Source organism: Poecilia reticulata, linkage group LG22, assembly GCF_000633615.1.
Source record: "Poecilia reticulata strain Guanapo linkage group LG22, Guppy_female_1.0+MT, whole genome shotgun sequence".
NCBI classification, from domain to species: Eukaryota; Metazoa; Chordata; class Actinopteri; order Cyprinodontiformes; family Poeciliidae; genus Poecilia; species Poecilia reticulata.
The window spans coordinates 19,872,530-19,889,907 of record NC_024352.1 but is presented as its reverse complement, the minus strand read 5'-3'; the positions used below and the strand labels follow the sequence as shown (position 1 = coordinate 19,889,907).

General features: G+C 38.5%; 1 protein-coding gene across 7 annotated transcripts in view; it reads left to right on the top strand.

The window, feature by feature from the left end:
• The window catches only part of nrxn3a (neurexin 3a), a 119,908-nt gene that overhangs the window by 24,748 nt on the left and 77,782 nt on the right, over positions 1-17,378 (top strand). For all 7 annotated transcript variants that reach the window (XR_532656.2, XR_532655.2, XM_008400154.2 and 4 more), the window contains exons 4-5: positions 214-240; positions 1,265-1,276. Coding sequence is in view for 5 of the 7 variants with exons in the window: in XM_008400154.2 (XP_008398376.1) it covers positions 214-240; positions 1,265-1,276 (39 nt within the window). In the remaining 2 variants the exon portion in view is untranslated. The remainder of the gene's footprint in view (positions 1-213; positions 241-1,264; positions 1,277-17,378) is intronic.

Here is a 17,378-nt window from a genome sequence, read left to right as displayed (position 1 = left end):
TCAGTTCTGGTTCTGATTTCCCAGTTGAAGTATTCTTTAAAAGTGTGAATTTTTCCCAGGAAGCCTCCTGCTCAGACACAGGAAGCTTTGGAAAGTGATTGTGTTCGGACGTCATGCTTTCCCTTCTGAAAGCATGTTTCGTCCCAATACCGCAGAGTATTGAATCAGAGTGTTCTCTGTCTCTCTTTCATTTCCTTTTCTCTTCCTCTGAAGGCCTCGCACACATGATGGCAGAACAAGGTACGCCTTCTTTACTTCTTCTCCATAAAATATTCTTTGTGTTTAATTCTGGTGTGGAACTGCATGTTTTGGTGAGGTGAGTGCTGTCTATGAAAGTGCATCCTTCTGTACGAAGAGACAATAAGTGCAGAAGGTGAGTCACAAATCTGAGATCCTTCAGGCAGAACATGACTTTATTCGTAAATCGTAGGCATCTGACGACAAGTGGGGAAAATTCTCCCTGCAGCAAGATCCATTTGAAAAATCTGTAAAAATGTTGTGAGCATTTTTACAGTTAAGTTATTTCTAATATGATATGAAAATATCATATTAGAAATGATATGAAAATATTATATTAGAAATAACTTATAGGTTCCAGACTAGCTAACCTTTAATCTAGCTCAGTGCTCCTCATGGTAAACCAATAGACCCGTTTGCTCTACAGCTGTGAATGCTTTGTTGGGCCCCTGGTCTCTTACGGCTTGACCAAGCCAAACGGAGAGGTTGAGGTCTGCCTACAGGGTATATGTCAAGTTCAAAAGTAGCAAAGAAAGCCTTGGGTTGCTGACTAAAAGGAAGATCCCAAAAAGTGTTAGTTTCATTATATCACTGAGGGACATTTAGAAACTCCCACTGAAGTGTCATTTTAATTCCAGCTTGTAATAAAACAAAATATTAGAACATTTTTTATTGTTTTTTTGTCTTTTATTTATTATTATTATTATTATTTTTTAAAGTTGACAAAAGATGGACGGTAAATGTCATTTAAACGTAATTGCAGAACAGAGTGCCTGCATGTGTTGATTCTGTGCTGTCCAAGTTGTACAGAACTATATTTTTCAAATGCTTTCATTCAAGCTGTAATAGCTTGTTCCAGGATTCCTTATTGCCTGCTGTGTTTGCATGTTTTAAATGTTTGAGAGATGCTCTGCTCACTGATTAACCCTCATGAACTTACACTCCGTCCTCTTCTTCCTCCCTGCCTTGCCCGTCTCGGCTGTGGACTCTGTTCCTCCTCCTCCTGCTGCTGCTGCTGCTCTTCTAGCTAAAAGCAAAGGTACAGCCTTTTCAAAATCTTTCCTTTTCCACCAGTATGAAAAGCGGCGATTGCTCTGTGAGTGTTTGAGTGGAACGTGTTAGATGTTTTAATGTGTTTACTTGTCTGTGTTCTGTAATGCTTTCTCACTGAGGGTGCTTGTATTAAGTGAGTAATTAAGCCAGCAGCAAATGAAAGGGGGAGAAAAGAGACTTGCTTTGTGTGTTCTGTGTGTGTTTGAGTGTGTTTCATGATTTGTTAAAAGGCTTTAAGTGTGTGCAGGAAGGCCGCACAGCAGATCGGTTTTCAGAAAAACCCTCTCCAGCTTTGCTTTCTGCAAACCAAAGTGTCCACTCAGCAGCTGTGTCCTGCAGGATGTGTGAGATGCTCATGGTTTGTTTCTATCAGAAACTTGTCTGACAGAATATCTTGCTTACTTGAGGCATTTCTATGACTGGATATGCATTTCTATGTTTTTATGACATCATGTAAACAGGAGCGATAAAAACTACAAAAGAGAAGTTAGTAGTTAATTAGTAATTTTCCAGGAAATATTTGGAGGTTTTAGACTTTTATTCCCATTATAGTGTGCATTTAAGGCTTGGAGCCTTAGAAATGGAATTGCCCCCCGTCTCAATCTGCAGATAAACCTGCTTTTATTCACATTTCACTTCAGTAAATACATAGTGGTCTGCAGTGATGCTTTTGTGTGATTACATGCATTCAGGAAATGTCACTAAAAACATTGGAATTGTTAAAATACATGCAAACTATTATGTTCTAAAGGAGGTTAGATAAAATATTTTATAATGCACAGGAGAGTGAGTAGGAAAAAGCTGGCAGCAGTGCTTCACGGTAAAGATTAGTTGGTTTTAACTTTAGAGTTAAACCCTTTGAACCAAGGACATTAAAGACTTCCATAAGAGGAAATCTTTGTTTGGGTTAATTAGGTAAAAACTGAAGCTAGCTCTGTAGAAATGGCAAGCTATCCAAGTCTACAACTTTTTTTTTTTTTGAAAATCTTAATTGATGTCCAGACATTCTTTGAAAATTTATAGAAAATAAAAAAAATGCTCAATTTGTCAAAAAATCTGAATGTCTGAAGATGAAAAATGGAATTTTAAGATATAACTGAATCCAAATTGGATAATGGCTTGAAGAATTGTTAGATGATTGGCTTGTCATTATGTTTCCATGCCTTATCTGGTGATATTAAAGATGCAATCCTTTGTCTTTTTTGCATGAAAATCATTGTATTGGATAATGTGGAAAATGCAGACTTTGTTTTAGAAAGGACAAAGGCTGGTGACTTGTGTTTGTAACGCATTTAGACCTCTTTCCTGTCGGCGCGTGATTAGTTGTGCACCCAAAATGGCTTCCCCCGTACATAAGCCCGGTGCTCGCTTCTGAAGATTTCTGCTCCCAGAGATTTCCACTCCCCTCCCTCACCTCCGCTCTTATATGTCCTTGTTGCTGTCTAATCCCTCAGCGAGATGGTTGCCATTATTAGGTATTGCACACACGCAGGATCCCTGTTGTCGCCTGTTCGGCACACGGGAGGCTCCATTCTAGCTCTGTTTGCATGGCATCGTACTAGTGGCAGAGGAAAAATGAGATAAGAAACAGCCTCTGCTTCAGAAGGGTCATAATTTACTGTTATGAGCTCAAACTAAGTTCTCTATATTAACTTTTAGATTTCTCTTTGATTCTTTTTTTGTTTTTTGAAATGTTCATTTCCCCTTATCTGGCAGTGTCTCTCATCCCCTGCTGCGTCTTCTCTATTTTCCCTCCTCATTCCCGCCTTAACTAGCTCATCCTTTCTTTGCCTCTCTTTCACCTGCAGCAGTTTCTTTAATCAGTTACAGTTTTGTCTCTTCTCAGTTTGATTAGCTCCGTTCTCAGTTGAGTCTCGCCGTCTTATCGCCTCCCTCTGGTTTAAGCACACCATCTGCATGAGTGTTCATGGGAATCTAACAGAAACACAGTGATGTGAAGATGATTTAGTAGCTAGATCTTTGCAATTTTTCTTGAAATGTGTACAGCATGTTTATCATCAAACTAGGGACAGCTTGAAAAAGCATCATAACCATATTAAAATTGTGAATTCAGTGCCTTACCTCACCTCTAAAATAAAATAGATTTATCTTCCAACTAGAAGAGTCCAAGGTGATTTGCTTTTGTTGCAGTTAGTGGTGATCTGCAGATTAATAATGCATTTCTGTCATTTAATGGCTGAGAATACCCAAATACTAACAGACAAACTTAATAGGTTTTCAGAAATTGATCCAGGAAGGGCACTGTGACACTCACCGTGAAAATGCTTGAATAAGGATTGACTAAATCTGGTCCTTTGCCTGAAAAAGGATCTGAGAAATATGGAAGGATGACAAACTATTAAAGTAAAAAGGATCATGTGTTTAAAACAGCGATTAAGACAGTTATCTCCCAGTAGCAGAATTCAGTGAACCCGTTTATTAAAGAGATCATGACTGGGTGGCTTACTGGGGTCCAAGAATACTTGGACAGTTGGGATCTATGCGCTTGACTGAGTGCTGATAAATGAGCCAGACTGGGGTCACCCAGCACCGATGTTGAAGAGGGGGAAGGTGGACAGGTTTACTGGGCAGAACCGAAGCAACATACTAAAATCTGCAACTGGACAGTGGTTTAAGATCCGACCTCTGAATGGTTGGAATAATTTCCAAACATAAAGTTAATTTTTCTATAAATTCTAACTTCTTTATTGTGTCACCAAGTATTCTGCTGTTGGTGCCAAATAACAATGGATGTCTGTATGGAAGAAGCCATATTTATGGAAATGTTTGAATTAAATATGGAAGACCTCTAGAAACTGTCACACATGGTCATGTGACTTTGACCCGTCTTGGCGAGCTGCTCCGTGACACCACACTGCGCAGAGTGTTTGCTGGCACAGCCGGTTTGCCAAGAAACAGCAGTGAGAACAAGAACAACAGACTCAGACAAAATGGAGAACACTACGCTATGACACCAGAATAGAAAAAAAAACAAAAAACACTCAATAGTACTACAACCACTACTACCTTGAAAACCGACATATTGAGTCTTGAAGCCACTCAATTTCCCGTGACACAAAAATTTAATAAATTATGGCAAAATTGTGTTTTGATCTGATCAGCAATAAGTAGAAATTTTAAATACCATTGATCATTGGGGAAACATTAAGATCCTAGGTTGGTTAGATTTTTATACATTATATGGAACATATTTTTAGGAAGAACATGGGAATGTATGTCTTGCAATGCATACATCATTGTTTTAGTTACTTAGAGAGTGTTCGCTCACACAATTTTATAAAAAAAACTCTGTTGATGGTTTTATAGGGTCTTTGTTGATGTTTTTATTATATCAGTGGCTGTTTGCGGTGGCAGTGAATAGTCATAGTGGGGCTGTAAGCACCGAAGGTTAAATGACATGTAGAAGAATCCAGCTGCGGTTCTCAGGCTCCACCACTCCCAATTCTTTCTTTGGCTCATTCTCTTATATTCTAACCCTAAACCTGCTAACCTCAACACCTACCCACTGAAACGTCTTAAAAATTAGGCTGGTCTTTCAATGAAATAAAATCTGCTCAATTCTGTGTAATAAAAACCTTCTAATTAATGTATCAACATTTGCCCTCATATTTGTAGCATGTGTGGGTGTTGTGTCTACATGTGTGCAAAGTGAGCAGGTAGGAGTGTGCAGCAAAAGATCATCAAGTAGTATGCTAATCAGCTAATCAGGCTTGATTGCACCATAGAGGGGTGTGTTCGTGGTAACCTTGAGGAGGCTGACAATCGGGAGATGATGAGTGCTGGGAATTGTCTCAAACACACTCAGATGTCAACATGGCAGGACTGACAACTCACTAGTATTAGTGCATAAAGTCAAATTATGCTTTTAGACTTCACCTCGGGCAGATTCCACTCTGAATGATTGAACATAGACCAAACTTGGATACAGGTGGAGTGCTTTTGATTAATCTGGCAACTGTGGCTCAGTGGTTGCCTTGCAATTGGAAGGTGGATTCTTTAAAGTCCGTTTGTGATCACATGGAACCTCTTTTTGTTTTTTGTGCAACACTAATTCAGTCTAAACTAACCACTAACGTCACAATATTTAACTGAAAGTTACTTCAACTGCATTATAAATGATTAAACTGCAGTCGTGCGTAAGCATCTGTGCTGGAAAGAAGTCAAACGGATGTGGAATTTGCTAATTCTCAAAATAGATGATTTTGATAAACAGAGATAGTCTTGTGAGAAGCGCGTTAGCCGCTCCTGCCCTAACCAATGTGTCTCCCCATGTTACAAATGCTCCTGACTCCCCCTGAGATTAACAACAGCATAAGCACATTCTGTTGTAAAGCGTTGAAATGCCAGCGGACGGACTTGATGCAGCAGCCGATCGATGCAGCAATCCTCCAGCCGTTTGGAAGTCACAACCTGCTACACTCTGAACGTTTTTATTTGAGTTCTGTTTTGGTATGTGGTGATTACACCCAGTTTGAGCTGCATATGATTGCAGAGTTGCCCAGGTGGACTTGGGTGAGTGACGGAGCAAAATGTGAGCTCTCCACAGGCCCATTTTTATTCACAATGAATCAGTTCAAGACTGATTCATTGCTGTTTTTGTGGATAGACAAGAAATGGATTTGTGTATTCTGAAATATTTCAATTTGTCTAAATTTCAAGTGTATATGGCCTGTTGTACTCCTTTGCTTGAAACAAAGCCACCACGGTCCCAGACTTGGAAAAACACATTGTGCTCACTATTTCTGTCCACACAAATAGTTTCTTCCACTGAAATAAAAACACAGATCCAGTCTGGCGAGGGCGTGTTCTGTTTCTGCACGTCTATTTTTGTAAAGTTGTTGTGTATACCCTTTGTGGTACATCCCAAATAAGAGCAGCAGTAAGGTGGCGTCTGGAGGCATATTTGTTATTCACAAATAATCCTCATTCAATATCAGAGTGTTTATGGTAAAATGTTACAGAAACAACAAGATTTAAAATCTTGGTTTAGTGGAACTCATTTCTGGCCATAGCACTACAGTGGAGCACTAAGTCCTTGACTCTTGCTTTTCTCTTCTTTGTGCCTTAGCCTTTTCCAGTTGCTGGTTATTACAAACACTCCAGTGCTCTGCAGCGTTGCTCTGCTGGCCCACAAGGTTGTGATTGTAACCTATTTGGTCAAAGATGTCAACCCCAATAGTCAAATTGCCCTGGAGCAAACATATTTCAGCAGCAGAGCGCTCCCTAGACAACGTTTCAGGCGGGGGGTGGGGCGTTGGTAGCAATCTTAAGGGAAAAAAAAACATGGCGGTGATCTGAAAAACGATTAAATCCAGATTCCGAGCGACAACATAGCTCACCCCCCTGAGGGGATTGACACGGGCAGCAGCCTAGGAGGGAGAGAAAGATGGAGGAGGAGGAAGAGGAGGAGAGATTATGAGGGAGTGTGCTGGTTATCTTAATTAAATGGAAGTGCATTTCATCCTCCTCCTATTGATTTGTGCCAGGGGCTGTGTGTACATTGTGCATGTTTCAAAGGCTCCGTCTGATCCGTGGTGCTGAATTTACTGATGTGACGACTGAAGACGACAAACTGCTCCCAGTTTTGTTGTACTAAATAATAAAGCTGAGATCTCACAAACTGCTTATGGCTGCTATATAATTTAATGAAGTCACAAATGCGAAACAAAAGAAAAATACGCTCGAGTGTTTGGAAAGGTGTCTGCTTTCCTGATTGCATGAATGCATCTATTTTACTGTGCCGATCCCAGCCGGGCTGCACACAAACCCAAAGCATTATTCTTTTTCTCCCTTTCCGCCCCTTCTGCCCTGCTTCCATTTATTTTGATTCCTGAAAGTTAATGCTAACAGTTCTGTCAAGCGACTGTGCTTCAGGCAACACTGCTTAAATACATCTTTTGCTATTTTAGTGACCTGCTTTCTGGCATGGGTTCTTTTTTCCCCATTACTGGGAATGACATTTCATTTAGACCACATCATTCATCTTTTCCAAGTCAACATTCTGCTTCTCATTTTTATTTTCATGTTTGATATATCTCTTGTATTCACTTGACTTGTTTTACTGTTTTCTTTTGGCCATGTTTCATTCCTGCTTTTTACTCTGGTTTACCTTCTTTGGTCCACTTTGAGAAAAAAAAATAAAGCGTCCTTCATTTTTTGTAATATATTTTAGGTAATATACAACTTTATTTAGTATTTTGCATCATGACAATAAAGAGTTTTGCAGGAGCATTGTTCAAAACATCACTGTACACCAACAATTTTTGTGTGAGTGGGATACTTTAACCAAAGAATCCCTGGAACCTGAGCAAGTGAGAAAGTTGATTAACTTCTCCCACTATTTTAAGAGTGGTGGTGGAAAATTATTTATTTTTTATTTTTTGTCATATTTTTTCATTGTTTGTGTTAGTTAATCTCCCCTAACTCACTTTGCCCCCTCGTTTAATAACTGAATTAGGCATCCATGTTCAGTGGTATGGTGCTGATCTGTTTGGGTTTCAAGATAATTACCATTTGAACAATGTTTCTTCTGATTTCCTTTTTCTCACTTTACAAATCGCCTTGTAAATCTTCACCACAGGAACACATTTTTGAGCAAGAGACTCAAGAGGAGCCCATGTTTTATGTTTGTTATATAACCTTGGTCTGCATTCTTGACCTGTATTCGCACTTGAAAGATGGTTATGTTTTGATATTTTGATTTTGACTTTGGAAATGGAAATTCATTTTGCAGCTCGTGACCTCATGACCTCATGACCTTGAAACCTGTAACTGTGAAATGTATGACATGATGTTTGAACTTTAAAGTCATGGTGAATTGCCGGTATGGTTGATGAAACATGCCAAGACATGTTTTTATCTGTATATCTGTGTAAAGACAAATACTGGAATGTGGTTTTAATTTTAGAGAACATAAGGAATGAAGCACAATGAATCCTGATTCAACCGGTCAATGATGGACCAGCAGATGAAGCTTCTATCTTTTGCTTTACATTGATGCAACTTTGCAATCCTAGATTGTGCTTTTCATATAGAAGAGGCTTTGTCCTTCAGCCATTCCAAGCCAGACATGTATTTAGTGTTGCCATGGAGATGAACATTTAACATGCAGGCTGAGACCAGTTTATTCTGATGAGTTTTAGGTAGTTTGATATTTCTCTGAACAGATACTTTGTGATTTTTCTTTACAACATTTGCAGCAAACATGTTTTCCACTTGAGAATTATGTCTTTATATATTAAACGTCATGAAATATAGATTTATATCCTAACATTTGCCAGATTGAGATTTGGCAACTGTTCCTTCTCAAAGATGTTTGCAGGTGTATTTCCTTATTGGCATTATATTAACACACACCTGCTTGCTCCAGAGCACTCCTGCTTTGACAGAGATACAAATCCTGATTATTCCCCAGATATCATCACTGTTAATGATGCCAACCTGAATTAGACCTCTGAATGAGGCCTAAATAAATAGACGGGATGTTAGACGAGCTTCACAGGAGACAGCTTTACCGGTCTCAAACTTTTTTCTTTAAACCAAACTCACTCAAATCACCTTTTAGCAATGTATGCTAACAACCTGCAGCATCTGTCACAGCTGCACTTTTATATCGCTGTAAAGCGTGCTGCCTTTGTCCTTTGATTGCTTATTTTATTTATATATTCATGTTTTTCTAATGGATTGAGTCTTTCAGATTGTCAAAAGACTTTTGGATTATGCCAAATGGTTCTTACACTTTTATGTAGTTACATAAAAGACCTGTAATGAATGTGAAGCTGAAGTGAATTTGAACAGATCTTTTTGAGGATTTTAAGGTTGCTTTTTTAATCTTTTTTGGGTGGCTTGATGAAAAAGCGGTGAAGAATGATGTAACAGTCATTTGTAGAACGCTAATTTGAACTTTCTGTGATTATCGCTGCTACTACATTTTCTTGAATAGAAATCACTAAATGAGCCTGGTGTGAAAAGGGAACATTTTTTTCCCCGCTTGCTCTGTGGCTCCTGTTCAGTGCAATGTGAGTCGATGGCATGGCACCAAAAGTTAGCTTTGCATACATTTTCTTCTTTGCTCTGTGTTTGACAGTCAGAATGGGCCTGCCTTATCTTCTTCAGCTTTTGCTTTGTTCCACATGGCTGAGCTCCCAATGAGCTGTGGTGATCGTTCGATTGCCTTTAGCCGACCATAACTGCCGCAGTCCTAAAGTTGTGACAGAGAAATGGTGGACATTTTGAGGAGAGAAATGATCTATTGTTGCCATGTAACTCTGACTGGCTGCTATCAGAAGCATTCGACCCCAGAGAGGAATTATCTCAGATGAAGAAAAAACTCCAGTGTTTCAGCGCTGAAGGTGACCTGAACGTTCCGGCTCGGCAAATTAAAGCGTCGGTGCTATCAGATGCTGAGGAAAGCTAAGCGGATATAAACACCACATCCACGCAGAAGAGGTAAATGCCTATCACTGATTGATCTCCCTCTCAGATCCATTTTATGTAATTCCCGTCAGCATAATTCAGTCTACTAAACATTCCCCTCAGCCTTTAAAATTAATGCAAAGTCCCACAGAGAGAGTCGACTGCAAAACATTTGTGCTGTTATGAGGAAATAAGATATACCTGAGGGCTGTGTGCTGGGCCCACTAAGCTTTTAACATTTATATCCCGATAAGAGAAGTCCATTATGTTTCATGCTGAATGCTCATCAGCTGGCTTTGATGCCACAAAAGCTGTGAAGGCTTATTTTTCCAGAGGCTAACACAAAGTCGCTTCAGATCACAGTTTGTTGCAAAGTTATGCAAATTCCCCTCTAAAATAGACAGCATTTTCTGTGATTTATTCAAACCGTTCAATGGTAAATTCACAAGATGGCTGTCAAAAGTCCAAATATAACAAAAATAATGAAAAAAAGTCTTTTGTCACAGAATATTTTTACCGTACACTTTACCTTTCACAATTTCTGGTAAACCCTCCTTGAATAGTTAAAATCTGTGAGTACTTGAGACTTCTTATGACCCCTCACTGGCTATTTTTATACTTCAGCCATCAAATGTAGTGTAATTTTTATCCCCAGTGAAAATCATCTTGGCTCTACTGCAGAAGCTAACATTGACAGTCTTTTTTTTATTTCTGCTCTGGTGAGTACAGACAATCAGCATCACGGAAAATAAATGCAACTCATGAGTTGGTTGCTTTGCGAATGCCAGCCAATAGCCTGCCAAGTAGCATAGCGGCTATTTATTTCCGCTTCCAAAGTTATATACAAATAACTTCAGCTACGTGACAGAAAAATGTGCAAATACTTGAATTATTATTATTATAATTATACTGAGCCACAAAAAGGCAGGGATCCATTGCATTCTAATAAAATGAACAAGCTACTCACCTTGTTTCCAAGGTATAGCTCAGTTATCCAACAGAGGAAGCTAATTTCAATCACGTGTATTTGGAATCTTATTCTTTCAGGCTTGATCATACTTGTTAGAGTGCTTCTTTTTTTTATTGCAACAGTGTAGACAGATCTCTAATTCATCTACCCTTCTCTTGCTCCAATCTCTCAGTAACAACACAATGTTCTTGAACTCATTCCTTGAAACTCTTCACACAGTTTCTGCTATATAGTGTTTACCTCAGGAACCTGTGCTGTCCATTACTCCAGTTGTGCATTGAGAAATCTGCTTCTCGTGTTTTTTTTCACACTGATACACACATGGGCGCCCTCTGCCCTCCTTGTGTGCCGTCTCCTTGCTCTTTGCTGTGTGTGGATGGTGGAAATCTGTGTCATTTTGGCCTCGGCTCTACCGTGGGAGTAGGTCACGCTTGGTGAGGTAATACAGCGTGAACATGAGAACTGGAACCAGCCAAGCCTGGGACATTTTCCAAAGCTTCACACATGCATCTCCCTGCTGGCACCACATCAAGCTGAAGGCGTCCTTTTACTGACTCATATCTGCAGGTTTTACTGTGCAAAAAACAAACTAAACCTCCACTGGTGGTTCTCTGCAGGTTGTGGGAAAAGGCATCAGTGTCTGTGATGCAAACTCTACAGATTTACATTCACCGATGCTCCCAGAAAATACATTTTTGCAGTACATATCAGAAATATTATTTTGTCTGTAGTCTAAGGAATAACATATCGTGAGTAGCACATCAAATCTGAATAAATCAGAATCTCAAAATTAGAACATTCAGTTACATGCACATCAATTCTTTATCCATAGTGGCTAATCTGTACGCAGCGACTGTGGGAGATAGGCACCTGTCCTGGGGGCCACGCATAATTAAGTGGGTCTAGACAATAGTGGTTTATTTGAACTGATCAGCAATTAGATAAATTTTAATGAGCAAACCAGTTCAAGTCAAATGAAAATTTAAAGGTATACAGAAAATATAATCTGAATTTTAGATCTGTATGTCATAAATTAAAAAAAAAAGTCAGAATGCAGACAGAGAAAGAAAATGCCAGTAAAACCGAGGGCAGGAAAAACGATCTGATGGATACGTGCAAATGTAAAGCTCAGATTTTGTGTCCTCACATTTGACATTATTACAGGTGTAACAGTAATCATAGCTTACAATAAAACTAAAAATATATATATTTTTTTACAAATAGCGTAAAGTTTTAACAATTTACTTTTATTTTTAAAACATCTGCTTTCTGAAGAGTTAAACGTCCTTTCCTAGAGATGTGAATCATATCTTCAACTTTGTGTCTATCTCCACAATTGAAATTAAGATTAAAGATAAATAAGGTAATAATAATAATAATAATAATAATAATAATAATAATAATAATAATAATAATCATAATAATAATAATAATAAATAATTAAAGATTAAAACATCGTCATTATGTAATGCCCATCTTAATTCCCAAAAAGACATCAGAAACGCTTTTTGATGTTTTTCTCATAATGGATAAATCTCAAATTATGCTTTAAAGAATCTCTAGAGTATAATTTTTTAGTCTATCTTTTGCTAATTTGAGTCATTTACAATGTGTGATTAGTGATCAAGTGTCTCCTAGACCTATTGAAGACAATGCAATGTCCCATTTAATTTAGCACTCATAGGAAGTTCAGAAGCAAATCTCAGCTTAAGTGTTTTAGCCACTGGTGGTATGTTACCAATCATTCCTACCTTATTTGTTAGTTTCTTCTGTTAGTTTTTTTTCTTTCTTCTTTTTCACAAAGTAAAAAAAGAAGCACAAAGTACCAAAAAAAAGCTGCTTCATGAAATCATTTAAAGTGTATCAGATATATACAAGCTTTTAGAGGGTTGCATATGTGTTCAATTACATATTATGTCAGCAGAATAAAACACATAGTTTATCTATATTTCAGCATGGAGCTCTACATGGTTTGGCAACAAATGGCCTCCTAGATGTCATGAGAGAGGAAGCTGTTACTTGTATATTTTCCTTGTAAATTGGCAATATATCAGTATAGTATATCAGTGAGTTATTTATAGAACTACTACACACTTACACTCTGGCAGTTATGCACATAATGCTCATAACGTAGATGATACTGCACACATGTGATCTCTCCTGAATGCCATATGATATAATAAAAATCATATTTTCAAAAAACTGGTTAAGAGTTTGTACCTATTTGTACCAGAATTAATAAGCTTAATCCCCAGCTCTTCTACTGTTTATAATATTACTAGTACTCTTCTTCCAAGGCTGTTTATCTGAAATTGGAACAATTCAGACAAACTCCTCTACCTCGTTTTTTCTTTTCAAGAGTGACCATTTTCTGGTCATATCAGTGTAAACTGTCATCACAGCATAGCCCCACTTTATCGTCCCCTCATTATTCTGTCCCCACTGAGACATCTGTGCCATGCATCAGAGGCGTCGTCTGTAGCTGGCGGTCAGAGAGCGATGACAGGCGTCGACACTCCAGACATTATCTGCATGTCATCGTCCTGCAGCCCCGTCTTCACTTTCAATGAACTTGTGGTTCAGGCAAGCGCGTTTAAATGCACAAACGGTGACATGATGCAGGCTAGCTTGGGATGCAAAGGTTGAGTGACGCATGCAGAAAAATGTGGTAAATTAGTTCAATTGTGGTGGGAGGTTGATAATTACTGCCTCAGCGCTCACCTCGTCATCCTTCACCAACTTCCACAGCCCCTCCTATTCATGCATTTTCCTGTTTGCGGTGGAGTGAATTTTAAAGAATTCAATTGATCCGAGTCAGATTTAATTACCTCTCTTTTTCCCTTTTGGGAACCAAATGAAACTCTATTTAGATGTTATCTTTCCTTGTGGTGTAATTGGTAAATGCAACAATGGGAAAATAAATCTTAGCATTGCCTTTACTCAGATGTGGTAAAGAATGATTCCCATATTTAAATCATAGCTGGTTTTTTTTTACAGATTGGGATGTAATACAGAGAAATGTCAAGCATCCATCTCATGATCCAGCTCCAGGTGGACCCACCTTTACCAGCGATCACTCTGATTAGTCTCAGTTCTCTCTATCAGGACTTTGGTTCACTCTCTTTCCACCCTTCCCCAACACTACTTCAGCTCATTGATGTAATGGAGACATTTCTTTCTGTTCAGCTGTCTTGAGGTCCCAATCTATTAGGTTGAGGTTTGCACTATGACTGGGTCCCTATTTTCTTCTTCTTCTTTTTTTTAAGCATATCTGTTGTGGATTTGCTGGTGTTTATGAGATCATTTTGTTTTCACCCCAGTCTGGACAAAGCTTCAGATGTCTGACAAATTGTTTCACATTTGACTTTAAAATACTTTGCAGTCACTGAGTCAAAGTATTGCATACAAAGTGTCCTGTTGCTGTGGCTGCAAAGCAAGCCATAAGTCTTCCACCATCATGCCTGGTAATTGGCAAGACGTGTTTGTGCTGATATGCTGTGAGCTTAGCATTATATCTATGCGGTTTTAATCTGATCTTATCAGTCATTATTGTTCAAGAAGTCTTCTGGTTCACGAGATGCAAATCATTCTCATTTAACCCTTCTGAAAATTCATTTTCAGATTGTCCTAACACAAAGCTTAGGATTCAATGGAGCTAAATGAGGTCCTTTTTTCTCATTTATGGGCTTTGAGGTGGACCTGTTAGGACCTCAGCTTCAGAAAGATTGGCGGCTTGTTTGAAACGTCTTTCACCTTTCCCTCAAAAGAATGATAAACCTCAGATAAGTAGGGGATGCTCATACATCCTCCTTTGAAACAATAGTTTCATTCTAGTCAAAATAAGGTCTTTGATTAATTCAGACATGTCTTGTTAACATAAGTGGGCATCAGTTTCCCTGTAAAGACCAAAGGTTTGCTTTATGTCTCTGTACACAGAGCTGGACAGCTTATTTTCTTTAATACCATCTGGTTGTTGGTTTACTGAGTTTATATGTTCAGATGACCACCTCACCTGAATAAATCTGTAAATCGATAAAGTGTGTCTTTCACAGATTTCTGTGTGTGTGTGTGTGTGTGTGTGTGTGTGTGTGTGTGTGTGTGTGTGTGTGTGTGTGTGTGTTTGCGTTTGCTGTGTGCCGAGCAGATTACTGCAGTGGTCCCTGCTATCTTTATCAGCCAGATGCTCGCTGCGACACGACGCTCACATGACGACTCAGAGAGAGGGGGAGCTGTTATCTCTCTGCCTCCAGATCCTGCAGCGTCTCCTCACCTCCCCCCAGCTCTTCCCCCCACCTCCCTTCTCCCCAGGCCCCCCTCGCATCGCATTCTTTTATCCCCTCGTTCTCATTTTAGCACAATTGTTCATTATTGGTCTGTTGTTTTTTTATTATTATCTGTGACTTAAGGAGCTAAAACTGGAGTAACACTGAACAGACACATGCGCTGTTGTGGCAGGTGTTTAAAACAAAGGTGGAGATGAGCCAAGTGCAAACCAGACAGACCATATAGGTGGTCAAAATGAAGCCAGTGGGTGGCAGTGTGGATCTCACTGGGAACTTGATGGTGAAAGAAAAAAAATAGCTAAGATGAATTGTTGTTTTGGCTTACGGGAGGTTTTCTGAATATTGTCTAACTTTAAAACTCTATGTGAACTACGTCCTCACTGAGCATTAGAGGAAAAGAGTGCGTGATTGTTCCAAGAGGAAAATAAGGGATAGGAAGGAAAAATGACACTGTTGGGTGAAAATGAGCCAATCAAGACGGAGCATGTGGTCTGTTCCACACCAGTAACTCCCACTTTAATACCGTCCCAACCCCCGGCTGTTCAGCCCCAGTCCAAACACACACACACACACACGCACACACACGCACACACACACACACACACATAGTAAAGGACAATGCACACAATGAGTTTCATCCATCATCTATTGTTTTTTACACGCTCCACCACATGTGTAGTATGAGTTTCACCCACACAGTCTCATCTCACACACACATGTGCACAATAAATGTGATAACCGCCCTATAATGTGCAGATCTATGGCTGATTTTATTGACTGCGCTATATTTCTGAGTGTTTTGTTGTTTAAAATAAGAGCTGCTCTACATATTTGGGAGTGTATGCTGTTGCTGCTGAAACAGTATGGTCTGACTGGTCCTTTATAGAAAATCTGTCAGAAAATCACCACCGTTTTTTGTGGTTTTTGTTTTTTAATGATGAAGTGGATCACTGAGATTAGCTTCAAAATCCCAGATTTAACACATGATTATACCATTTCCACACAACTGTTCATTAATTTAAAATCCAATATGATACCTTAAAATACATTTTAAGAATGAAATAATGTATAAACCTAGCTCAGAAAGACTAGCTTTAATTGGCACAATCGAGTTTAATCACTGCAAAAACCAGAGGGAGATATCGGTGCCTTTTTTAGTCGCACTACGAGTCATTATGGTGAAGGCAGTCAGAAAAATAAACCAGTGAAAAGACAGAATAAAAGAGGTCTACCCTTTTATTCCTTTTTGTTTAGTGTGACTCCCAAAGATTATGCTAAAATTTGAAATTGGTCCACCAGCATAGGCACTTGGATGGTAAACATTTTACTTTTTATGTTTGGTTGACCAGTTCAATGACGAGTGACCATTTTTCATGTGGCTGAGAAAGATAAAAAAAACTAAAATAAAAATAAATAAATAATTATAATCTATGCCTTTCTAAAGTATCCTGTGCATGGGATCTACAAGCCAAATAGAAGAAGAGTAATGATTTTTTTAGTAATTTTTTTTTTTCCCAAATTAGTGCAAAACTTTGGACACCATTAACTTGAGACTTATATGTGAATGTAGAAACCAGTAGAAGAACAAGTAACCCATGAAATTAAGGAGCAAAATCAAGACAGACTTAGAAAAAAAAAAAAAAAAACTCAAAAATTAATTTAAACCCTGAGGAAAATTAGCAAGAGTCAAATGCTAAATACTTTTAATCACTTTTTGGATCCTAAACACTTATCAATATTAGCCATTTTTGTGTTTTTATTTTCCACACCTTTCTGGCAAACCCTATCAAGTTAAGTTAAATTGTATTTTATGCTTTTCTTTCTGAAAAAGTAACTTCTGAATTAAAATTATACAGTTATACAGTTATATTATAAGCAGACTGCAGAGAATTCAAGTAAACCCTTACACTTCACACTCCTTCAGTATGAAGAGTGTTGGATGGTATTCAGTAGATGTGAGCTGGTAAGTCTGATGAAAGCTGACAGAGTAATTCCAGAAATGGTTCGGTGTGAAGGACAGTGCGAATGGTATCGTGATAAGAGATAAATATATTTGCTCAAGTCTATAGGTCAGTGTGCAGACTTATGAATTTTGAGCATAGTTTAACTTGAGGATTTGAAAAATTCTGTTTGTGTTGTGACTGTAAGCGCGATGTGGTTGTTGGCTCTAGTGGAATAATTACCCTTCACATCAGGTTGTTTAAACATGATTGTAAGCTAAGACAATCAAATAAAATGTAAAAAAAAAAAAAAAAAATGATGTCAAATCAAATCTAAGATTGAGTGGATAGAATGGAAATGGTAAGGGATGCTTTTTTTTTTTAGAGTTTCTATGAGTGTGTGCCATTGACAGACGGACTGAATCTGGAGCCTCAGGGAGAGGAGGGGTCGATCATTGT